The 26,824-nt window shown below is 36.0% G+C and overlaps 1 protein-coding gene across 12 annotated transcripts in view; it reads right to left on the bottom strand.

Annotated features, from left to right (window-relative positions):
- Window positions 1-26,824, bottom strand: part of DMD (dystrophin) — a 1,046,004-nt gene that overhangs the window by 166,572 nt on the left and 852,608 nt on the right. For all 12 annotated transcript variants that reach the window (XM_077171917.1, XM_077171927.1, XM_077171925.1 and 9 more), the window contains 2 exons: window positions 20,151-20,271; window positions 19,220-19,488 (listed from right to left, as the gene is read on the bottom strand). In XM_077171917.1, coding sequence (XP_077028032.1) covers window positions 19,220-19,488; window positions 20,151-20,271 — 390 coding nt within the window. The remainder of the gene's footprint in view (window positions 1-19,219; window positions 19,489-20,150; window positions 20,272-26,824) is intronic.

The raw sequence follows: 26,824 nt of genomic DNA, 5'->3' as shown, positions 1-26,824 counted from the left end.
TTATCAGGCACTTGTTTTTAAACATATAAAGTATCTGGCTGATTTCAGAGCAATTATTTGCCTCTGTATTTTGGACTTGAAAGTACTGGTCACACTTGAACACTGACATTAATTATTAGGTAAATCACACAGCCATTATACCTAAATTAAAATGAAATAGAAAATATTTCATAATTAGTCAGCATGTTTTTTGACTGTAAGTTATATTACAGACCAAAAAGGCTATGGCACAGAAGCAACCCACACTGAAAGCAATGAAATAGACATGGAAGTAAAGAAGAAAACTCATCTTCTGCCTTCTCTTCAATCAATACCCTAATTAATTTTTTGGTGCTGCAAGGATAATGATTTCTGCAATGTGATAATAATATTCCAATGCACAAAATACCACAGCTTTTGCCTTTAAATTCAATATTCTGTATTCTATTATTGCTAAGCCTGAATTTTTGCTAGTGTTATTATTACCTTGGCAAATCCAAACATGATAAACAGCAAGAACAAAAAAAGGAATGCTAGTCAATGAACAGCTATCTTATTAATTCCAATAAGCTTACAATTAGAAAACTGTAGACAGAAAAGAGAAAAATAACCACAGAAAGATTTGGAATGTGACGTTGAAGTATTAAGGAGTCAGCAACTGTAAGCCTTCTTTTAGCAATAGTTTATCACAGTCATCCAGTCCATCAGTCAGCCTACATGATTCTAGAGCTAAGCATCTGTAGAAGCAGAAATTTAGAATTTTTACTGGAAATGTGTTACAGAAATATTTATATTTCTAATAATAATTTTGTATACTACAAGACTGGTTGATTTTTTCTATTTTTCTTTTCCTTCTGCATAACAAGCACTAAACATATAACAGGTTTATATTGAGCAAAATTAAAGAATTATATTGCTGGTAATTTAAAAACCAAAATACATGGTGAGTAGTAGTGTATTACTATCATGAGGAGATGTACCCATTAAATTGCTCAGAGTGCAAAGAGAGTTCACAGTATGAACAGTGATAGGACAACCAGCCCCAAATTATGTTCATTATAACTGTCCTCATGCAAGACAGAATTTCAATGCTTTGTGATACTGTAGGTGGTAGATTGGATTTTAAATGATCCGTACAGTCTTGTTAGAAAATATTTCAAAATGTCTTGGAAAATGATCAAGGACTCCAGAAGACACATACCACAGGCATCCTAACCAGACAAATACTAAAACTCTGGAGAGCACACAGTGGCCATAATCAGTCAGATGATGAGCTCATCTTGCCCAGTCCCTTGTCTGATATTAGCCAACACAATTCCTTAAGGAAGGAAGCAAGGGAAGGCACCAGCTTCCCTGTCCCTTGCACTCTTCCAGCTCAGCAACTCGAGTCTCAGAGATTATGGAGCCAGAAGCTGTATTTTTATGTCAAACAGATCTTGATGGAATCTTTTCCAAAGAATTTCATACTTGATTTTTGGACTAACACAGGGTTTTATGATCAAAAATATCCTCTGGTAAATTTAACATTTAGGTTAGAGTTTTGGGGTTTTCTCAACCTGTTTCTGTCACACACTTGTGACCTAAATCTTAGCTCATAAGAGACATAGATCAACCATTCCTAGTGGACTTTGTGCTATGTCAGGATGTGCAAGACCTACATCATGCTTTTTTCCTTCCTTTTGCTTAAGATGCAAAGATGGAGATATATTTGATTAAATGTGGGTATCTATAAGGTATGTACATCTGATTTGCCTTTATATTTACATGGTTCCTTTATATCTACAGCTAATCAAATCAAATCCATCTCCTTGAGTTGAACATAATGTAAGGTTTTACTATAGGATGACAAGAATCACATTCTGAATTGCAACAACAGAAATGAGCAGATTTTAATTGACAATATAGGGAGCCTAGGCAAGTAACTCACATACAGACAGCTATTTGAAAAAAAATACAAAAAAAAAAAAGAAAAAGCCCACTCCAAGACCACTCATTGTGTCCTTGGATACCTTTCACCTAGTCTGTTATAATAGTTTTGAGATTTGGGATCCCTAACACTTCCTACTATATACATGTTATAGATACAACAGGGACTTACACTGTGGCATCATGATATTTTCTGCTTTTTCAATAATTTTGAGTAATTCTTCACATTTCATTTGGGTTTCTGGACAGTGCTGAGTATTGATGTGATGTTTTCAGAGACTTCTGTTATGATTCCAAGATGTTATGATTCTGTTATGATTCTGTTATGGGTGCTAAAGGAATATTTGAAAGGCCTAAAGAGATCATTACTACACAGAAAGTTGGGATAACTTTTTCTTTCGTTTGCTTGAGATTTATCAGCATTTGATTTCATCTGCCATCACTTTGCTGGCAGTCAGTACTGTCAAGGCTTTCCATAGCTGCTTAGAGTCTGTCATCACCTTAAATACTTTGAATAGGTTTGTATCGTCAAGATGTGCCTCTGTATTAATAATTTTATTTTCCAGTTCATTTATGTACATGCTGGACAGAGTAGACCTTCTGGAGCACATCATCTTCCTCTTTAGCAAAACTGATCTGTGCTTTTTGTTTCCCAGTAATTGTCTATTGATCCTCCAGAAGACCTTTCATGTTCTCTCAGTGCAACTTAGTTTCTTTGCTGGAAGACATCCTTAAAATTCCTGGGGACTGGCAAATGACCTATAGCCCCTTAAATATTGTGCCCATGTTTCCTTAAAGGCACAGTTGGAGATGTAAGGCACATCTACTTTTACAAACCTGTTCTCTCTTCTACAGAATATCTTTTCCCAGATTTCCTTGTCTGTAGGTCCACAGGCCTGACTACATGCACTATTTGAAATTTATCACCATGTGTGTCCCTCATCACTCCTCATTCAACCCCCCTGATTTTAAATAAGAAAACGCTGTTAATAGATACAGCTATTTTACACTTCCATTAGAACACTTGACCAAACAGCCATCTGGTCCTGATGATTTAATGATCTTAATCAAGACAATTTGTTCTTTGTATTTTTGCTTCAAATAGGTTTCCTTATTATTTTCTTTAGCCACCCCATCTTTCCAGGTCATTCTGACTCCATTTGGATGGTATGGATTGGTTCTCAGGATGCAGTGCCTCTCTGCTGCCTTCACACACTTTTTCCTTTTGGTTCCTTTTTGGCAGGCTTCCTCATTTGTGTGCAGCTTTCTTTCTGAAAACTGAACACTGCTGTAGTGGATTTTTTGGGTTATTTTTGTCCTTGCAGAGTTGCTGACCTTTAGTTCATAGTGATCCCTATTATGATAGCAATGTTTTGAACTTGCAGTGCTCAGCACCAAGCCAAATCTTTTCCCTACTGGTTATCCTCTTGGATTTTCTTATGTATTTTCTATTTAGTGCTGGAACTGCAATTCCAAAAGGATTTCAGGCTAGTGCCTGTAATTACAGATCTGTTTCTAAGGTATTTCAGAAGACACAGGATAAGCTTCCCAAAATTATTTGCAAGTCATTTTCTTCATATTTTTCATTAAATTTGTTTGTACTTTGGGTTTCCTATTCCAAAGTAGTAAAAACTACCAAGTAGCCCTCACCTCTTTCCAGAGAATACCAACTCCATTTATGAAACAGTAATGCTTAAGGTTTTTTTTCCAGATGTCTTTTCTTCCACACTTCACAAGCCATGTGGCTGGTTTTATCCTATCTTTTATTTAAGGAACCCTAACACAGACTGTTTCTGCTTTGGAAGGCTGCCCAATGTTCAGAAGAGAGAGAGAAAAAAAAAATCTACTTCTTTTTATTTAAAGATTCACCAAAGGGGGAGGGTTTTTTTTCAATGCCATGAAAAGGTTTGCTTTTTCTTTTAGGATTCATAAATTGGTTCTATAAAATATAGAATAAAAATTGGTTCTGTAAAAATATAGAATAAAAACTCAAAGAATATTCACTAATCATTCAAGTAGAAGAGTAAAAAAAAAGAAAACAAGCTTATTTCAATATGAGCATTATGTACTTTATGCGAATTGTACATACTTATATATATATATGTATATAATACATTTATATATACTTGTATATAAACATACATATATAAAAATATAGTATATATTTATAATATATATAATCAATATTAAATGTTTTTCTAGCTTCATGGAGTTTTTGTTGCTGAATTCATCATAAAGTTCAGAAAGGAACACTGACTCTACAATACATATTTTCTATTTCTTAACCCCTTCTCCCTCAGCCACATGCTCAACTGCTGGCTGACAAGCCAAACACAGAGTTCAGGAGTCCCATCAAAATTCAATCGAGTGCCTGTAACTTCCAGCTCACTGATATTAATGAAATAGGGTGACTAAAGCCCATTAAACCATTTGGAAAATACACCCTGAAAAGGAAGTATATTCCCAGAACATCAAGTATTCCTTGTGCACAGAGAAAGACTAAAATGAGGATGTTTTTTTCTTCATTGTCTGCTATTGAAAAATGCCAATGGATCATAAAAAATGCTTTTCTACATTTGCTGTCCTTATTCCTACTGATCCAAACACCTACCATGTATGTTTACATGTAGTCCACAACAGTGTCTTGTCAGAACAAGTAGCATTTATGCAGCTTTATTGAGTATGAAATCATTGCTGCTTAGCATTTGCCACACTGACAAAGGAAAATAACAGCATGCACATACAAAGTCATATGCACACCTCAGTAGTACTGAGACTGAGTTTAGCTATATGTCTTAAACGTTGTATTTAATAAACATACAATATCTAATAATTATTTATTTGCAATTGGTATGCAATTGTTAAATAAGAAACTTAAGCTATTAAGCTTTACAATTACAATTTAAAATAGTCAGGATTCCTATTGGCTCCTACTTACCTGCAACATTTCTGGTGTGAAAAATAGCTGGCGGCAGACCCATTTTGGGTGTTATTCTGTCCTTTGTGTTCCTTAACAACACTTAGACTTGTAAACAAGTTTAAAAAAATCTGTGTGAGACCACTTATGGACAATTAGTCAGCATTATTGTGTGATATTTTCCCCAGCTATATTTTCCTGAGTCAATCTGAGCACACTAGTAAAAAATCAAGACTCTTTAGTATTTCCCATACTCATGGGCAGAGGGACCATGAACTTCATCGAGCATAGACTGCAGTACCCTTCTCTTGTTGCAAACAGGAGTTAAAAGAGACTTTAAAGTTCATTTCACCAATGCATCAAATGATTTAAATGTTCAGTGCCAGCTTCTGGAAATGAGTCTCTATCTATTTGGTTATGGATGGAACTGGCACGATGCCTGTATAAGATGTTAGAGGCAATTTGGCATCATCTCCAGATTTTTATTTCTCAAATTTTATGGACTGGCAATTATAGCAACACCAGCCTTTGATTTGAACACTATGTTTATGCTTAGAGCACAACATTGAAAATTAAAATTGATCCTGAAGTTAGTTTCCCCCAGAGACAGTAAATGCAAGACCTCAGTATACTATCAGTAGATAGTATCCTGTTCTACCAATGTTCATTTTTACAAGCCTAAACATGAGGAATTTAAAACCTTTTTCTTAGCTTTTTATAAAGGAAGGAAAAAAAATCAAATAATTTGAAAATCATCTCTAGTTTTCCAGCAATAGTATTTACTATTTAGACAGTTCATATCTTTTCTTTATACAGGACTAAATATTGTAGCAACTATATTTAGAAATTAAATGTTTTGCACTTCTTAAACTTTTTAAGACCATGCAAGCTTGGACATGTACAAAAACTGAAGGCAAGAACACAAATTTCTTATTGTTATTAGTGTCTAAATGCATAATGGTTTCTAAATAATTTTGTATTTCTACTGAAAATCATTGCAAAGGCATGCATTAAAAAATGTTTTCATTCTCACAAAACTCTAAACTGTCATCAGATTGGCTGAAGCTGGAAGGCAACTCTTGAGATCATCCTCTGCTCAGAGCAGGGCCAGTTGCCCAGGACCATGTCCAGTCAGGTTTCAAATATCTCCAGTGATCAAGACTCCACCAGTTCTCTGGGCAACCTGTGCCAGTGTTTGAACAGCCACAGGTGTCTCTCCTCATATTCGGGTGGAACTTGATGGGTTTTAATTTGTGCCCATTGTCTCTTGTCAGTGGACAGTACTAAAGGTCCAGCTTTCTCTTCATTCCCTCTCATCAGGAATTTATACACAGTGATAAAATACTGAGCTGCCTTGAGTCTCGAGGCTGAGCTGTCCCAGCTCTCTCAGCCTCTCCTCACAGGAAAGTGCTTCAGTCCTGTGACCTTTTTTGTGGTCCTGCTCTGGACCTGTTCCAGTGAAATCCATACCTTTCTCATACCCTGGAGCCCAAAACTGGACCCAGCCCTCCAGGTGGACCAAGGCTGAGCAGAGAGGAAGGACCACCTGCCTCAACCTGATGGCAATGTTCTGCCTAATGCACCTCAGGGTGCTGTCAGCCTTCTTTGCCATGAGGGTCTGTGTAAGAGACTTAAAGATCACAATTTGGTCAAATGCTCTTAAGATCACTGAAGGACTTTGCCACTGTAGCAAAGCATGCAAAGAAGCAACTGGTTATCTGTGACCAAAGCCCATCCCATCCCAAATATGCCTCCTGTATTCCTGAAATTTGGACAGTGAGTTAACCCGCCTAACAGGGACTTGTGATAATATAAACATGGTACCAATGTCCAATCATCTCAGGTCTAAGGAAAGGTAGGTGAAGCTGGGGAGAAGGATGTTTCATTGCCAGGAGTCTGTGGGAATGCCAGCTCAGCAGCTGTGCTGGAAGCTGGCTGTGGCTGGGTCTGGTGAGGGAAGAACCATAGCCTGCTGACTGAAGATAGGAGGCCACTGACTCAAACGAAGAGAAAGAACAAAATGGGACTAATTAGCATTGGAAGTCAGGGAATCATTTAACCAACTGAATGAGAGAACTATGTACCCAATGAGCATTGATTCCTTTTTTTTTTGCTGAAGTGTAGAAACGGTGAGAAGTTTTGAGTAACCTTGGAACCCCCACCACTGAGAAGCCCAGGGTGAAAAGGATCAGTGGGATGCTGCTGGATCCATGGGTGGTGACTATCATTCCATCTGATCTCTTTCTCTCTCTCACTGTCTTTCTCCCCTCCCTCTTCCCCCCTCAATCCTTTTCTATTTCTTTCTATCTCTCTACCTCACATTTTACTGTTAAATAAAATCCATAATATCGACTTCAGCATATGGTCTTGTTTGCACCTTAATTCAGGCAGAGGCATCTCCCTTGTAATTGTAATAACTGGATTTTAAGAGTGTTCCTGTCAGCTCTTTGTCTACCTGTACCCCAAGGCCCTTCTCCTCAGAGTTGATTCTGGCCTATTGTTTTTGAGTGTGTATGGCTACCTGGGGTCATTCCTCCCAGGACACAGGACTTGGCATTTCTCCTTGTTGAACTTCATGAGATCCCTCAGTGTAATTCTCCATGCCGTCAGGGTCAGTGTGAGTGACAGCACAACCATCTGGTGTAATGGCTGTTCTTCCCACTTTTGTATCAAGTGGGTAATTACTGAAGGTGAGCTCTCTCCCCCAGGGACCATTTCATTAATGCAAATATTAAATGATATTGATTCAGGATCAACCACTGTGATGATCAACCGCTGTGATGATCAGCCATCTCACATGTGACTTCCCTCCAATACAACTTTCTAGTCTTTCATATGCCTGAAGATGGTTTAAAAGATTAGCTGTTCCATCACATTCCCAGAGATTTGGGTGAGGCTCAATAACCTGTAAGTCCCTGAGTCTTTTGTCCTGTACTACTTGAAGGTGAGAGTGACACTTGCTGTCTTCCAGGATGCAAGAATTTTTCCCAGTTGTTGTGACTCTTGAAGACAATCGATAATGGCCTTTCAATAACATCTGCCAACTCATCCTGCACTCGTGACTGCATCCCATTAGGACTTGGGTATGACCAGAATTATGAGCATGATCATGCCCTTACATGTTCCATCATGGGTATTTCTCACACTTAGTGTGAAGCAGATTTCAGGAAAAGGCCAACTGTGCCTACAGACAGAGTCTGTTTCCCTGCTCTGTGAGCAGCACTTACACAAGGCTGTGGCCTCATGCCAGCCTGACATTTTCGTGAAGAATTCCCTCATATAGAAGAGTCTCCTGCTAGCACTGGCTTATGTTAAACCTTAATTCTCACAACCAGTGAAAGAGACAGAAAAGAACATCTGGCACTGTGAAGAAAATATGAAATGACTTAGGGAGAAAAGTTCCCCTGTGTCAGATGAATTTCTGCTGTGGGAAGGTTTTACACAAGCAGCAGCTGCAGCTAAATCAGAGCAGGATCCTTGTGCACAGTAAGGTGAATGCTTGCCCTACACCTGCCACAGCAGGTTCCCAGCACTGAGGATTCTCCTCCTCAGCTCACTTGGTGACCAAGTGGAGAAGTATTCATGGGCCAGAGCAATTCTCATTTTATATTTAAAACCACACAACATTGAACTGTCCCAGGACAGTTTAACAGTGTCCATCTTTTTTGTTTAAAATTATTTGTTTCTTCTTTAAGGGGTTTGGTGTAGTCTGATTCAAATCTCATTGAAACCTGGGTTTATCAGCCTCCAGCTCAATGTGCTACACTTAGCTTGCTTTTAAACTCACCCTGTATTTTTATTTGATTTTAGTGCTCCTGGGGACAGGCGGTGTTGAGACAAAATGGATTTCAGCTGATTTAATTTTCCATCCTATATATTTTTATAAACTCAGAAATGACCAAGCAAGAGTGCACTACAGTAGAATATAAATCCTCTTCTGGGATAAAAATAGTTCAAACAAAAAACATCAAGGGAGGAAGAAAATCAAATTCCCTTTAAGTTCTCTCCCATTTTGAATTCTATATTTCTAAATCAGTAAAACATTACATTTTTCAAAAGTTATTTCCTGCGATTTGGAAGAGTAACTCAGTATTTCTTTAAAAATAAGGTTATTAAAATTTGAATAGATGCAATGAAAAATGAACTAATGCCAGGTATTAATTTTCTTCTTTTCTGAACTCTCAAGGGAAAATGCTATAATTTGTAGCAATGTTATATCTAGTAGAAAATATTTATTTATTAGGATGTCTAATTTAATGAACAGAAACATACTAATAAATAGATGCACTTATCCTGAAACACAGATTACTAGATTACTATAATTTTTGATCTATTTATTTATTTTAAATCAACAGCTGATATACAGTTTTATGATTCCTGAACAAATAGAAGCTATGCTACTGCCTTGTCATTTATTCTGAAATTGTGTTCTCATCCATGGAGGGGGAAAAGTAAATAAGCAAATTTAGACTGTAATTCACTCTACAAGAACAACTCTAACCATGTCATGGCAGAGCCCATGGCTGCTGAAGTGTTATAAACAGCTCCACACCAATTTTTCCATATAATCAAAGTCAATTACTCAGTTACTTTGCAAGAAGAGATGAAGTACCTCAGAACTGTAAATAACTAGAAGGATTTCAAAGTGTGATCTGAAAGTCTAACAATGACTACACCAAGGTCATAAAAGAAACATAAAAGAAATTTTGCAAAGGAAAGTTTCCCAAGTTTCCCTTTAGTATGGTTTCAGTCAGCACTATTAAAGCAAAAAGCACTTGCAAAGTTTATATGCTTAGGTTGTAGACTCAGTGAAATTGTTTTTAAATCATTAATAACACAGTATCTATTGCTATTAGTTAATTTGTACAAAATGTATGTTAGATATACAAACAGAAAAGGTTGAATAATAACCCTTGTTCACCAACCAAAAGCTCTTTCAGGTTATAGCAACTCCTTGTGCTCAGAAAATAGTTGCTACAAAGCAAATCTCTATTGTTCTGCAAAGCAGCATGGCATTTTAAAGACAAATGCACTATTTCACTGACTCTCCCAGTTTTGGCCTGGACAGAGTTGGTTTTCTCACTGTGGTTAAGAGAGAGAGCAGGGAAGGGTCAGGCAAGGGCTGGGCTGGGGCTCGTGCACAGGATGGAGCTGCTGGCCTCATGGGTGAGCCCAGGTTGTGTTCCATGCTCCATACCCTCCATGTCATTGCTGAGGGTTGGAAATAGGGATCCTCACCCCTGGAAGAAACCTGGGGTGTTGGCTGGAGTGGGGAAAAAGGGCACCATGGAGGCCATTTTTGCCTTTTATCTTGGTAGCCAGGCATGGCCTCGGACAGTGAATATCCTTTTTTGTATGCAAATCACACAGTTTTTGTATATTTTTGCTATTAATGCTGTTGCTGTTCCTGTTAGTTTTTCTTATTTCATTGCTGCTTTTCCAGTAAATTCGCCTTAATTCAGAATCTCTGTTTTTGTCTCCCTCTTATGGAGAGGAGGGTGAGGGGGAAGGGAACAGTTTCAGTGGGGTTTATTTTCCAACTGGCTTTTAAAACCAGTGCACTGACAAAAAAAAAAAAGGAAAGCAGATCTTTCTTTATCTTTCTTTAAACCAGAAAGATTGCAACACCTGTATCATAACATAACAAAACACCTCAAGCTTCCAGATATCAGCAGGCAGATGCTGTAGCTCAGGAGGAAAAATATGCACACATACAAAAGCTTAGCTTAGAGACTAAACACAGATTGTTTTTTGACACTTGACCAATATTAAACAATTCCGACAACAAGCTTCAGGAATTCCTCATGTTTTCTAACAAAAAGCTAAGAGAGATCTTAAAAGAAATCTCTGCTTTCTTCTGTCATGTCTTTAAGCTTACCATGTAGGTATTTCATAATGTTTAGCCTCATAAAGTTGTTAATTACTACCTCTAGTAAAGCGAATAAGGTCTTTCAAAGAGCTTAAGGCCAAAAGAAGTTATTACAGTCCAGTCAGTCTCAAATATCTGCAGATATTCATGGTCAGATGGACCTGCAGCTTTTTTTTGAAAGCTCTGTGTTCCATCTCTTGAATTAAGATTGAAATTTCCATCTCCTCTGTACGATGTGCGTGGAGTGGGCATGGGTGAAACTCCAGGTCAACAGAGGATCACAGAATGGCTTGGGTCAGAAGGGACCTTTAAGATCATCTATTTCCAACACTTCTGCCATGGACTGGGAACCTTTCACTAGACCAGGTTGCTCAGAGCTCCATCCAGCCTGGCCTTGAACATTTCCACATCTTTAGGGGGAGAAGGCTGTGGCTCTGGGAAATGGGCCACAGTGGCTTCTGCTGTGACTGATGAAAACTATCATTCTTGCTCCAATGAACAATTGAACCTAACTAAAATAAAACAATTTTCAGGTAAAATTTAAAGAGAATAAGCATAATTTGAGTGGCATTGCTGTCTGGACAAATTAGAGTCACTGATTCAATTGCCCTATTTGTAAACTGAGGATAATACTTCTATTGCAGTCTCAGAAAGAAGATGAGAAAATTAACTCATACTATCTGGAACATGAGAAGCACTATAAAAGTGATAAGTAGCAATTATAAAGTTTTATTATGGGTTAACCTTTGCCAAAAAATGAGGTCTTAAATTTATAAAGATGAAAATGAGAAATGTGTAACTCATTGGTTCCCTGATAAACATTCCAGGCAATCTAAAATTCATTGCACTCCCTACATCAAACAGTCCCTAGATAATTACTGGGTACCAGCACAGGAGCTTGATAAATTGATTTTACTTTGCTCATTGATTTTTCCATGTCATAGAAACAATATCATTAGAGAATCTACACACTTGATTGTTCCCAAGAATTTATTTTGTCAATGTTTTAAGAAAAGATTTCATTAGAAACACAGTACTGACAGATTTTTTCATGGAAGAAATTGCCTCATCACAGAAACAAACAACATTAAAATTAATTTCTGGTACTCTTCCCTTTTCCCTCCTCTCCTGCCTCAGTGAATGTCCATGTCTCTGGTTATATAATAATTTCTGGTATGTCCTTTTTCCTTGCATTGGAGATTTCAGTAGCAGACTATATATAGGAGATCAGAGTTATGTTATAAATACTCCTTAAACAGAATTTTGCTCCCTTTAGCCACACAGTTCCCTGTGCTGCACTCACTTAGGAAAGCCTGAAGAAAATGATCCATAGTAAGAAATGTGTTGCTTGCATTGAACTTTTTTTCCCTCTTGGCTAAATATTTACATTTCCAGGTCATAAGAAAAAGAAGGCTTTTGAGCAGAACCAAAACAGTTCAAGAGCATCTTTGATTTAATGTCATGTCTTGGAATGTTAATACTTCACCATCAGACTAATATCTATGCATGCTGCATTTATATGGCAAACTTGAAACAAAAAGCAATGCTAAATGTCAGAGTCCCTCCTATAACCATGCCACTTAGGTACTTAAAAATTAATGTTTCATTCTCCTTCTAAAAGCTCAAGTCTCATTCTTCCCTCTGATAAACTGATAAAGAGAAATCTCTTAAAAATGTTCTGGTCTGACCTCAATTCTGAACTTCAGAGGCAGAAAACGGCAGACAAGTCTTTATACAAGTATTAGTCAGTTCTCTCAGCAGGGTATCAGAAACCAAGATCAGAGATTGCCAATACTTAAAAAGTCAAAATCTGCCTGCAGATGTGCATGCTGAACTCCCACTGAAATCAGCAGGGTGAATTCATACAAGGAAAAATTTGGCACTAAATGAAATATGTTGATCTAATAATAGCATCTTCTACCAAACTGGGTTGGAGGTAGAAAAGATTTCCACCTTGAATGGTCACCCTTTTTAGAGCTCAAGAATTTTCCTGCACTAGTTGTCAGGGAAAAGCTATCAGTATTTTTTAGCCCAAACATACTTAATAAAAGTGAAAATAGTTAATATGCTCTATTAATAATGGTGTTAATACAGTTAACACAAATCTGATAGAAATTGGGTTAAATTGGTACACTTCTTTTCCATGTGCTTGTTCTTTGTGAAGTGGTCTACAAGTAGCTGCTCCTTTCACTAGCTGTGATTCCTCAGAAAGTTAATTAAAGAAAACTCATTTTTGTTTCTTCTTTGTTAGCAGGGCAATGCTGCTTTTTCTATATCACAATTATGCTACTGATTCCCAATAAGTAATATGGTGAAGAGCAGTTGTCATTTTAAAAGACAAGGATTTCACTTCTCTGCCTGCTCATCATCATTCTTATTATTCCTATGTAAAACATGATTTTTCATTCTTCCTTAAAACAGGTAGCTTGATATAGTCAAAAGACCTATGTCATCTGGTCTCTGTAAAAACTATAGATACAGTGGTAGCATCTAAACCTGACATAAGAAATATATAACTTATTGCAAAAGAAGTCAGCAGAGGGAATGATTGTTTGCTTCAGGTATTTAAAATGGATTTAGTTTTAGGCTATTGCCATAAAGAACTCTCCAATCTTATCTGACTGATTACATAGAAAGAACATAAGGCAGATTATACTTTTAAATTAAATTTGTATCAGTAAAACTGCCTGATTATTATATACTAAACAACCACTTTTGAACATATTTCTTTTTGTATAAGAAAATAAATTGATTCATAAGCTGTTTAAATGAGATTGAGAGACCACAGGACACAACTGAGTAACTTTCATCTCCTACAAGTAAGAAACATGCTAGAGCTAAAATCTGCTACAACTACATGACAAAAGAGTTCATGGTTTTTAACTCAATTTCATATTTAAGAAAAGCCTTAGCAAATTAAACTTCCCTCAACAGTGACAACCAAGCAACCCTACTAAATTCTCTCTTGTATAAAAATACATTTAAAAAATGGGAAAAACGACATACCAGGCTGTCACTAATTCAGTAATGTGGTTAGCTGAAGAGTCTTTGATGTATAAAAGCATCTTAAAAGTTGACCCATTAACAAACTGAACAGACTTCAAGTATTTCTTTCATTATAGCAAACTCCACAAATATTTAAATTCACAGGAATATTACATATCACCAGGACATCTGTAGGATTTCAAAGTGTTTCAGTGAGTTTCAGTATGGTTTTGGTTTATTTTAAAAAGGATTTTATTATTCTCTTATGTACTCTAATGTTGTTTTAGTTTATATTAGCAGTAAAACAGTTGATGAAGAGTTGATATTTTGTAAACTCTGGTTTTATTGACCATATTTATTTTTAAAATCTAAGGTCCTCTATTATGCCATGAGATAATCTCCTCCTTTTATAGCATCTTACAACAATCTCTAAATTACAAATATTTTACTAAAACAAAACCTGTTTAGAAAGATCATTTCTAATTTTCTTAGGAACTGATTTTTGGGTTTTGGAAAGCTGGAAAATTCATTAGTAGGAAATGGTTATTCTGTATATAATAGTTTTAAAATTCCCAGAGTCCAGCACAGAACTTATTAGGAGACTCACTTAAGGAAACAGAACATCTTAACCCAGATTGATTACAGCTCTTGCTGGTAACATCTGGCTTCAAATTAAACTGCAAAAATGTATATGCGTTTTGAAGCAGTTTAAGAACATGTCATAAATAACTATTGTATGATTCTTTCACAGAATGATTTGTATGAAATTGTAAGCTTGAGAGCCATTTGTAACTGTAATTACTTTAGTTACAGTATGAAGAAAACATTAACGCTTCCATCTCCTACACTGCAGGCAAATAGTTTCCTGTTCAACAATGAACCAGTGGATGCTGTCATCTTCTAATTGTACAAACAGTTTAAAAACAACCAATCAAATCATAGTTCATAGTCTAAAGCTCTGGATATAAAACACTTTAGCATTTTTGTGGTTTTTAAAACTAAGAATAGTAAGAAGTGTAGATATTGTGGAAAGTCTATCAGTAAAGAAAGAGGATGAAAAAGTATCTCAGAAGCTGCTATATGTGTAATGCCATTTTGTGCTACAGACTGGACAGCAAGAGCTCTGCTAACTCATTTGGTGCATAGCATAATTTTATGTTAGCAAAACTTAACAGGAGAATAGGCATCACATTGCAGTCTGACCTCTATTTGGCTTAACAAGGATATGGCACTGCTTTGGATATCAAGCTGACTGGAAATTCTGGTTATCAATACATCTTCCAGGTAATTAGTTCCTGTATAGATTCTATTGATCTATTTAAAACTGATCTCCAGTACTCCAGTACTGATCTCCATTGGTAGGAGGGGATGAATGGGAACTATTGGCTTGCTTCTGGCTGTCATTCATTAATTTCCCTCTATGTGACCCCTAATAGCTCCATATAAAAATCAATTTTTTTTTTTTTTGGAAAGAATAGAAAATTAGCAATTACCCAAGCATTTAGAATTTTGGGATGAAAACATAAATTAAAAATTCAACAACTCTGCTGTCAGAATCTCCATATTAGGCAGCTGTCAGCAGAGTTCCCTCATAACACCACTGTAAGAGTTCACTTTGCTGAAATACCTCTTTACAGCACAGCAGTAGCTGAAGAGTACCTAAGCAGACTACAGAAAAATATATAATACTTTAAATATGATGACAATGATGAACTAACTACCCTCATTCAGTGTCCTGAAATTGAGGTTGCTGATTTAGTACTAAAATGATTGTAATAATATGGAATTTCAATCTTTGCAAATCCACTTACTTTCTTTCTATGGCTGGATATGAACACAACTGAAACTCAGCTAATTATTTGAAGCGATTGTCTTACTTTTGTCTCATTTTGTCTCATCACAGGAAAGATGGGACAAAAGGATTGTCCCCAGTCCCTGCACACACTGAGTCATTTTGGAGTAGATGATGAGAAGATCAGTGATCAGTTCATTTCTGGTTTATGAATAACTGCAAGCTCTATTTGGTTTACAAATAAATAAATTTCAGGCTGACATTTTTAAGTGAACATTTGTCAGTGACATACAATTGACTTCAACTGTCAATTAAGCTGAAGAAAGTCTGAAATAAACAGCATATAATTCAACAAGAAATTGTATTAAAATTGTAAATAGGCTTTGAAAAAATAATTTAAAAGGATACTTGCAGCTTTCATGAATACCCTTATTACATTAAATACATGAAGTCCATAATCTATACACAAAGTCTATGTAACTGCTTTTTTTCACTATAAAAGTGAATCTGCAAGAACAACCAGCAGTTCTTAAGCAGCAAGACTAAGACTTTCATGAAAATTCCTTGCAGAAAAATACAAGACTTATGTCACCAAATTCTGTTGGTGCTTTTCACAGTTATCAATCATTATACTGAGTCAAGGTGCCCTCTTTTTGTGACAGTGAGGGAGAGCTAATTATCCTATAGCAGACTGAAGTTAATTGAAAAAAGTCTACCTGATTCTACAGGAATAGCCCTTTATTTGGAAGGTGTTCTAGAGATATGCACTTCTATTTTGAACTAAAGAAACCATAGACACTACTGCCCACTCTTCATTATTTTTGTTGTTGAGTTTTTTTCTTTTTTTTTTGAGTTTGGTTTTGTTTGGTTGTTTTGTTTTGTTTCACAGAGGTTGTAAAAAAAAAAAATAAGGATGTAGTTATACTCATGGAGTGTAGAGGCTCTGCTGTTCCCTTACAGTGCTGTGTATGACAGAAAACTGAAGCAGTTATATTCCTGCCAGTGGTATGTTAAAATATCACTGGCAGAAAAAAGTGCTTTGCATTGTGCTCTCCTGAGTATGTTCAGAATAGCCAAACTGTCTTTAGCTAAAAATAAACCACACCATTAAAATTGGCTTCTCAGGCACAAAACTCTGTGCACAACATCTCAAAACAATGGCTTTTAATTTAAGAAACATAATTTTCCAGAGTGGAAAAGTATAAAAACCTGAAACTTCCTATGAGTGCTAATTTCTGTTAGTATTTCTCTGCAGATTTCTGCAGAGAGACAACAAAACAGTGAGGAGGTATCAGCACGACATGTAATGATTGCTGCATGCTGCTAGCATAATCATTATCACAGTTTTGCATGGCAAAGGAGAATCTTTGGGGAAGAAAGGGAGAAAAATTAGTTCTACCATCAATTCCTGGAATGGGTCTTTGAATAAGATACCAAGAGGATGAGGTAGGCATGATTGCATATCAGTTGCATAGCAGCAAAAGCTTAATATAAAATCTGAGTGGTGGTCTCATGAGACCCTAAGTGTTCCAGGCATGCTGATGCAAATAACATTTTGTTAGTGATTGCAAAGAGAAAGCATCATTGAATTTGCTGCAGAGGGGAGTAAAAGTCATAGGCCATGGCTAATATATGACTTGAGCTACAATCAAACTGATCAGGCAATGGATATTAAAGGACTAATAATAGATTCATTTGGACTTGAACTAAATTTAAGACAGATGGTTTCTGGACAGAAAGATATGCTTGGAAGGGAGACAGAAAGAATGTGTGTTATTAAGAAAGTAAGCTACATTTCAGCCTGCAGATAAGACCACTCATATGAGAGAGGAAAAAAGAGAGAATGACAGATGACAGCAGAGAAGTCTGAAGAATGGTTTGGTTCTAGGTACCCTCTAGTCTAGGTTGCATCCTTTGGAGCAGATGGTGAAACTATCTCTTGTCCTCACAGTCAGAGATGAACACCAATTTGTACATTAATGATGTGTAATAATAATATTACAACATTAATACTGATCCAATAAGGATCCTCTATTTAGTATGAGTTCAAAGTCATACCATGACCTTAGCAGCTCCAGCATCTATAACTAAAGAGGACAGTGACAAATGGCACTGACTTAAACACATTCCCCAGGAAGTTATTCATGAGGTTAGGTTTGGTAAAGCTATTGTGATCCTAATTAAGAGAAGGATTTGTAAGACATGCAATTGCATATGACCAATGTTTTGAAGATCTGCTCAGAAGATGCTTGGGTTTCTTTACATGTATAGAGAGAAATTAGGTGATTTCCCTCATACTGTAATATCAGTCATGATGTTCATCCTAAAAACCAGAGCAAGGATGAGACAGTTGGATAATGTTTGACTGATAATATAGTCAATAAAGAAAAAACCTCACTTTTTACTAACAACTTTTAACTGAAGGCAATGTAACTTCAACAAATTTAGCTTTAGCAAACATTTGCAAAGGAAAAGTATTTAACCATTAAGTGAATCGATTATTAAGTCATTAATTATGTTATCTAGAATGTATTTATTTATTTTTTAAACCATAACAGGACTCAGAACTGTAATTATGGAGTCAACACTCCTGCTCATAGCTTTAGAATTAAGCAACTTGCTTTGTTTTCCAGTAATATCAGAGATTCAGTGCTTCTGTTCAGGATATTGTCTTCAAAATTAAAAAAAAAAAAATAAAACATTGTTGTAATAGCATTTTCTGAGAATTTATAAATAGATTTCTTCTGTTCATTTATGAATTTAAATGAAGATAAACAAATTTTGCAGCTAGCTGTTCATCAGCTACTATTTCATTTGTTCTTGTACAGCATCTGCATAGGACACTCATTAAACTTCCTGTGTGATTACAACTCGAGGACTTTCATTTTAATAAACTACATTAGATTTTTAGAGGAATATTTTTCTTGCCATTAGTCATTCTACTTCCTCTTTCTTAGATCCTAATGTTCATCTAGAGAAAATAACAGTTAGCTCAGGTCTCTTTCAAAATGACTGATGATTCCCATTTATGTGACTGGAACAGAGGCACTTTGTTCTTATCAAAATGGCAGCTGCCTCTATTGTGCTCTGGCTGAAGGAATCCTGTATTATTTATCAAGTCTGTCCATGGCAGTCATGCTGAAGGAGGACAAGTCTGCCCAAGTTTCTCGATAAGCAATGATTTTATGAAACAACCCTTAAAAGCAGATAAGCATTAAGTTATAGAAAATAATGACAATTTTTCCGGGATTGCTGCTTTTTTTTAAGACTATCTTTAGTTATGAAGCCTATTTATCAAAAAAGACAGAATCAAATACCGTCATAATGAAAAACTATATATTTCAAATTGTATAAATTCTACTCTACAATTACATAGAAACAACTACGTATTCATCATGCTTAAGAAAATATAATATAGAAAAAAATTGATTCAATAGAATTTTATCATATATTCTCCTATCTATTTTGCTTTCTTTAACTGCCAATTTTGCATCTCCTGAGTTAACAGTGAGTGTGCTGAGGATTTTTACACATTTCTATAGTGCTTTTACCCACGTCAGCAATACACATTCTCAATGAGGATCCTGTTGCATTTTAACTTCTGAAATCATGAAACTATTTATATGCACTTTTTAATATAAATCACTATGGTACAAAGGTATCAATTTCTCACCCTAAAAGATAATGGCAGATATGGAGATTCATGCAATGAACTATTTTATACTCATAAATACTGATACATGTCAGATACCTTGACTTTTTCCAAGTGATCCTGCAGAGAGTCGATGAGCAGGTCCCCCACTGGCTGCCAGGACCCCTTGAATGCCTCAGCCTGGCGCAGCTTCAGGTCCAGCTCATCCATGGCCTCCTGAAGGCCCTGCAGTCTCTCAAGAGCATCGTCGATCTTCTTTTGCCAATCAGCAGACTGGAGATTCAGCTTGTCCCACTCAGTTCTGACCTCATCTGCTTGCCTTTGCAGAAGTTTGGTGACATTCTGGGCTCTCTCCTCAGGTGACAGATCTAAATGTGAAAGTGGAGAGGCTTTTAAACCATATCTTAGAACTGATATGGTTGCCATCTGGATAGGTTAAAATCTCTCTAAGAAACTCTTCATAACCAAAGACACCTGTGAAATTTGCTTTATTAATGTATTCTTGTTTTAAAGTATCTTAAAAACCTTAAATCTTGCCACCATAAAAATCAGCAAAATCTGCATTTAAGTACATAAAGGTATTTTGAAACATGCAAGGTGTAGCTAGAAGTTTATCAACTGATTCAGCATAATTTTTCTGCACATAGATAAATATTAATCACTGTGAAGCTTTTGCTGCAATTAGGTGGATTTGGGATCTCCTGTAGTACCGAGACTACAAGGTGAATTTTAGCTTAAATTGCAGCTTTGAGCCCTCAAATGAGGCTATAATTATAGACAGGTCCTGAAGGTTTAAAGGCAGTTTCAAAATCTGCTTATAAATATGCATGTCTATTTAGTACCACAGTGTTCAGAGGGATTGCTAAGGCTTGCTTTCATCTATATTTTTAGCTTAGTTTCTGAACGCTGGCATTCAGCTCGGAGTGTAAAAGGAATGCTTTCAGAGCTGCTGGCAGGATTTATTTAATCATCTCTGATCATCACTGATCTTCCCAGCAATGTGTTACTGCCCTGCTCTTGCTTCAATTACCTCTGGGTTCTGGGCAGACCTTCTCCAGTGCCTCCACGGGCTGCTCAGCCAGGAAGAGTCTCACAGTCTCAAGGGCACTCCTGATAACAGGTTCTTTTGTTTTCAGCTCTCTCTTGAAAGTCTACGGGACAAAATTATTGTAAGTGGATCTATAAGGAAATAGCAAGTCAGAATAGCAATGTCAGAACAAAATTTCCAGCAACAGCTTCTTGTGTGTATAAGAAGCAATAAAACACACACACACACACACACACATATGAAAATAATCAGCTTTTGCTTAACCTGAAATCACATTCTGTTCAAAAGAGCAAATGTGTTCTTAGCATACTGCATTTTTCTTTCCTCAGCAGCAGCTCCTTTTACTCTTTTGCTCTCTTCTACACCCTGCTTTTAAAGCACCATGAGTAAGTTACTCAAGATTAGTATCAGAAGCTTTGGTAGGTCACTGAAAGTGCACATATCTCTGTATTTATTTATTAATTTCTCTATTTTTGTTAATGAGAATATAAGAGCCTATTAGACTGATTCCAAATGGAAACCACACAAAAATGCAGATGAAATCCAGCCTGAGGTTGAATTTTGCACTGGTTCTTCTGCATGTTGCAGTGAATTTATCTAAATGGTCCTTACCACTCTTTTATTTCAATGTTTTCTTCCATATTTATGAAACATTGTTGAATACATACAGTTTCAAGCAGCATAGAGGTAAAATATGCAGGTAATTTAATAGTACAGTATAACACAAAACACAATACTGCAAAAAGGAGAGCCATATGCCATGGGTAGAAAACAGATATTTTACTGCAGGGATTAGAAAATTCTCTTTACAACACCAGCATTATATAAGTTTGTAATGTAATAAATGCACCAATTCAGTCAAATTAATTATTAAAGAAAATTTGTATTTCTATGAGAACTAATGAAGGATTATAAATTCAATATTAAAAAGTTCATTACACTTTGAATTATATTTGATATGTGACTCTCTGTACAGGAAATACCTACCAGAACTAATAGTGGGAACATGTACAGTTTATAATATGAGAACTCACAGGTAAAATGTTCTTAACACGTTTCAGGAAAGTAAATTTCAGAAAAAAAAATACATTATTCTGCTATAAACATTTAAATATAATTTCTTTTAAATGGTGAAGAACTGACCATAGGGTTTGTAGCTATTCTTGGGGAAAACCCTTAAGCAAAGTCTGCTTTGTTGAAGGATATAACAAAGCAAAAAATCTTAATATTGTGTCAAGGACAAAAATGGGACTGGAATCTTTTCACAGAATCAATCTGCTATCATAAAAAAATCTGTAATTTGATTAATACCTGAGATAAATATTTTAAACAATCATGATGACCTTTAAAAACAATACCAATTTTCACAAATAAAAAAGTGCACTGTATATTAACAAGTAAGCTACCATTGGACATTTTTTGCATAAAACCTGAGTGGAGTTACTACAGGGCTGAAAGAAAAATGTCAAACTTAGGTTTATAATTCTTATAATTCATACTTGACTCTTGCATGAAGTGCGATAGAAAGAGGAAATATAATAAGCCTTTTTCATGCCTCCAAATGAGGAAAATCTATTCCTTTAATTAGCCTTTGTGTTCATCTTACATCATTCTGTCCCAATAGAATGGTTTGGCAGGTCTGCAGGTCAAGTGAGCCAGCAGGAAGCATAACTTAAAATCCAGCACAGTAATTTTCATGGACTGTGTGCTTTGCTCTCTGCTGATTGTATTAAAAGCAACATCAACAGCCAAAACCACTTAAACCAGTGGATTTTAAACATTAAACGGTGTATCAGCTTAAAGATATAATATGCTTTAGAAATGTTCCCAAAGATGTATTATTTGTCAGAAATGCCTGTGCCCCAAACCAGTCAGAAAGGAAGCACTTGCACAAAGTTCTGCTCTGCAAACACGCCCCAAGAGCAGGAAGGAGCCCCCAGTATTCCAGGGGAACACAGAAATACACTGACGTGAAGAATAGCTAAAAGCCAGAAACACCTCTGAACTATGCATTTGGGAGTGAGTAAGGACTTCTGTAAGGACTGCTGCTGCTGTAGACAGCTCACCCTGGCTCTGAACATGTGCACACCAGGAAAAGGACAAAAAATACCTACTTTCAGCTTGTAATGTTTTTGCAGAAAACTGCAGCAATCAAATACACTGAGTGGCATTACATTTCCAAAGGAGGTTTAAAGCCACAGTCCTCCTGTACCTCTTGTGCAACAGAAGGAGAACATATGTGAAATGAATCCCATAAAGCCTGTGGGCAGGAATCATTGTGTCTTCCTCAAAACAACAGACCAATGCTAATAGGAACTTCTGACTTTGCACATTTTGTATTTTGTCACAAACAGAAAAGGTGCCTTCTTTATTAATAAAGGAAAACTGAGCCAATGTGTCAAACTTTTTTCCCCCCAACTTTTCCAGTCTGAATGCTGGAGCTGGTGGAGGCAATTATAGTCTGTAAAATTATAGTCCTGAGTTATAGAGTGATACACAGTATATACAGTGTTCATCTCCTTCCCTCGTTTTGATGTGCAGATTTCCACCAAGTTAAAATATGTTTCAATTAAAGAAATTTGAAAAGGAGAGGATGAAAAAAACATGAGGCTGAGGCAGTAGGACAGAACAGCATTAAAAATAATGAATGCTCATTTCATACTGACCCATTCCAAAAGAAAGTTCTTACTGTCTGAAGATAAAGCTGCTTTTTGGATTAAAGTTTTGTTGTGAGATATGTATACATTACCAGTAAAAATCATAAATAGCAACATTTTCTTTTTTTTTGGAGGGGAAAAAAAGGAATTTATCTAGAGCCCTGACAAATACATCTTTATAATAACTAGGCCATCACTGAAAGCAGACTTAGCCTAAATGAATTTCTAATGTACAACTAATGATTGCAGGCTAATTTCATTGAATTCCTTAACTTCTTCCACACTTCCTGGTGACTGTAGAGGAAATCGAATACACATAATGTATGACCTGACAAAAAAGTAAGTAAACTACTTTATTTAAGCATGTCTATTTGTCATCAACACTACAGCAGTAATGGCATTCTGTCCAGCATTTTAATAATGCATATATTGATCAGCTTATCTCGGACCTCTACCCCCTCATGAGTGTCCTTAAATCTCTTTAAATGAAGAAACAATGATTGTTTAAATTGAAAAATGAAAATATAATGAGAAAAAGTTGCATTAGTAAAACCAACATTAATCTCAGTTAGTTAAAAACTAGGAATTTTTGCTTTCAAAGTATTTTAAAGATAAAGAGTACAATCATATTAATTCAACACATTTGCCAAACAGAATGCTTTTCAAAATATGGGGTTTGTCCTAATATTTAGAAGTAGATATCAACTGTGGACCCATAATTGGTTAATGTGTTGAAGCAGGAACTATACTCCTCCCTTAGGCAGTCATGCTACAGATTTCATGTGAAAGGGTTTTCATGGAATTGTTAATAAGTGCCTTCCATGTTCATAAATGCTATTTATGCTGTTAATAAAATCACTACACAGCAAATGAGGCAACTCTTAAAAGAATGAAAGACATAGCAGGCAATCTGCATGATGCCTGAGTTACTTAAATTAGATTAACAGTAACATGCACACAGTTGTTAATTCAATTTCACTAGAGCAATATTTTGATACTTAGCAAAACAAAGAAAAATGTAAGATAATTAAATAATGTTTTGAAGAACAGGAGTATTTTTTATCACTGACTACACCACCACCACTACTCCTCCCCACACTTTCTAAGACTTTGGAATAGAGACAATTTCTTACAAAAATTGAAAAAATGACCTACTATATGTATAAGTTCAAACAAATAGCAGTTATGTGGGCATATTTGCGATACATTACAAATTTCCTTGTCTAAAAAGCACCTCACATTTATAACACAACAATGATTTTAACTGCATGGATACCCCTCTTCTCAGTTGAGTTCAAGCTTGACTCTGGCACAGATTCAAACATTTGAAATTTTAATCTGAATCCTACTCTTAAAATTTTTAAGGCAAATCTTGGCAACTAGGAGCACTCAAGTGGTAAGAACTGACTTCTTTAAATCTCTTTTTATGATTCTCTGTGGTATTTCAGATGCTCTTCTGAGTGATAGAGAAGTTAAATATGTTTGCTCCTCTTTAAATTTTACCTTTAAGGGAAAAAAATAAAAACAGCTTGCAACACTTTAGAAAAAGGATTCAGGCATAAAATCGTGTTGGCATTCATCGCGTTATTTCTCAATTGAATCAGTTAAACTGCATTTAAACAGTCTTCCCCTGATGAGACTCATTCACTCATCAAGTGAAGAACTTAGCTGGGTTCAGTTCTGGCATTACCTGACAAAAACAATCCTTCACAGAAGGAAAACCAAACATTGTATTTATGAAGAAAGACCAAAACTGGAGATTTTAGTCATTTAAAAGATTGGTCAGATCTGATAGGTGCTTCTCTAGTTTACTGAAGACTAGTTTTCAGAATTACAAAATGAAGAGTCAGCAGATTCTTTTTCTCAAGATCAACACAGAACTACTGTTTAGTTTCACATGCAACACCCTGAGAACTAAGCTCTGCTCTTAAGCAAAGGCCCAAACCTCTCAGCTTTCCAGTACTGGGCTCCAGTTTCAAGCTAGATAATTGTACACTTGTGAAAACATTTGAAAACATTTTTCTTATATTCAGAAATCAGCTAAGATGTTCATTCCAATATAGCCATTGTATATCTGCTTCTTTAAAAGAACCTTTTAGAGTGACAAAGTCCATAATGCCCAGGGGAAAAAAAGCTCCAACCAACCAACCAACCAACCAACCAACCAACCAACCCACCAACTAACCCACTAACTCACCCACCAACCAACCAACTAATAAACCAACCAACCAACCAACCAACCAACCAACCAACCAACCAACCAACCCACCAACTCATCCACCAACCAACCAACTAATAAACCAACCAACCAACCAACCAACTAATAAACCAACCAACCAACTAATAAACCAACCAACCAACCAACCAACCAACTAATAAACCAACCAACCAACTAATAAACCAACCAACCAACCAACCAACCAACATGTTGCAAACATAGATTTTGTCAATGGCAACTCGAAGTCAACTTCCATGTTGACTCTTTTTCCTTTTTCTGTCAGAGACAGTTCAAGATCAGACAAGGCAAATTAATTTCATGTATTCTGTTATGTTGTTTTTTCCACAGGGAATCAGCATACCTACACTCATGCTTCTGAAATGCTACAAAATAGGAAAAGGAAAAAGTATTTCTGAAAGGAAATAAAGCATTCTAGCTTTGATACTAGACAGGATGACCAAAGCTCTGTCTTATGTACCTGCAAGTAGCAGAGAAGTTAAAAAAGAGAACTGAGATCTATTTTATGAAGTCATTTTGCCCCTACTCATAGTATCCTAATTTTATACAATAATTCTTATCCCTAAAAATTCCAAATACTTCATTTGTTTGGTGTGTGACAGAGACATCACTGAAGACTTCACTGCTGAAGACTTCACCACTGAAGACTTGCCAGCTTTATGATGAATTCTTGGAAACCCTTAAACTGCTTTTAGAGAAATATACAACACTAAAATACTATAAGAAGTAATTTCTTTAGATAAAAAAATATTTCTTCTGTCAAGGAGAAAATGTTTTCAAATACTTAAATATTATTTAGATGGAAAAAGTTTTGTTGTAACAACTCTATAGAAATCTCTCTCTAACTCTTGTTTTGGCTCCAGAGTTGTCTTTGGAGAAAGAGTTTGAGTTAATGTCACACTGACTTAAAGCAACATCTATATTGCTTCTTTCATCCTGATATTCTGGATAGCCTTTCAAACTACTTTATGGAAGTTGCTACTTTATGGCTAAAACAGACCTCAGGCTTCTCTTAACTTTCATGGTTATATATAACACTTGCCTTAACTTTCTTAGGGGAAAGGTGAAAAAAGGAAAGGTGCTGCCCCGTAAAGTCATGGATGTTTTCACCTCACTGTCTCTGTGATAGTGCTTTAAGTCCCACATAAAATTTTGTGAGAAAGACACATCCTACACATCACATCTCCAGAGGGAAGACCTAGGAAATGTGACGAAAATGCCCCTTGCAGAAAAACATTATACTATCTTAGAAAAACTTGCCACTGAGAGAGACAGAGATGTTTTTTGTTCGTCTTTCCCTTTTGCTTTCTCAATCGTTCAGTGAAGATAGGTCCTTGACAAACCATATTGACACTACTTCCCATCACTTTGTTGCATTAGAGGAATGCCTGTGTGCCTATGGAAAAAGCCATGTCTGACTTGTACTTCCTGACTTTTCACAAACTCAGGGTCTTAAAGCAGCAAGATATGTCATGTTTGCTTTGCAAATTTGATCTCATTATCTGTTCTCAAATATTTCCCTCCCCATGAGAAAGGACAATATGTTAGAGCAATATTAATATACAGCTACCTGATGAACAGAAAAAGCACTGATCCTATTTTGTTTTAAAGCACCATTTCACATTTCTCCATAAAAAAATAAAATCAGAGATTTAGGAACTTCAGAAACAGCACCTTTTGTGGCAAGTTTCCCAAAGGAAGTTACAAATATACAGCACAATGCTTTGAGAGGATGATCATTGCATTTGGAATATTCTTTTCTC

This window comes from Agelaius phoeniceus, chromosome 2 (genome assembly GCF_051311805.1).
Source record: "Agelaius phoeniceus isolate bAgePho1 chromosome 2, bAgePho1.hap1, whole genome shotgun sequence".
Taxonomy (NCBI): domain Eukaryota; kingdom Metazoa; phylum Chordata; class Aves; order Passeriformes; family Icteridae; genus Agelaius; species Agelaius phoeniceus.
The sequence above is the reverse complement of the archived record's forward strand: the minus strand, read 5'-3'. Positions and strand labels throughout refer to the sequence as shown.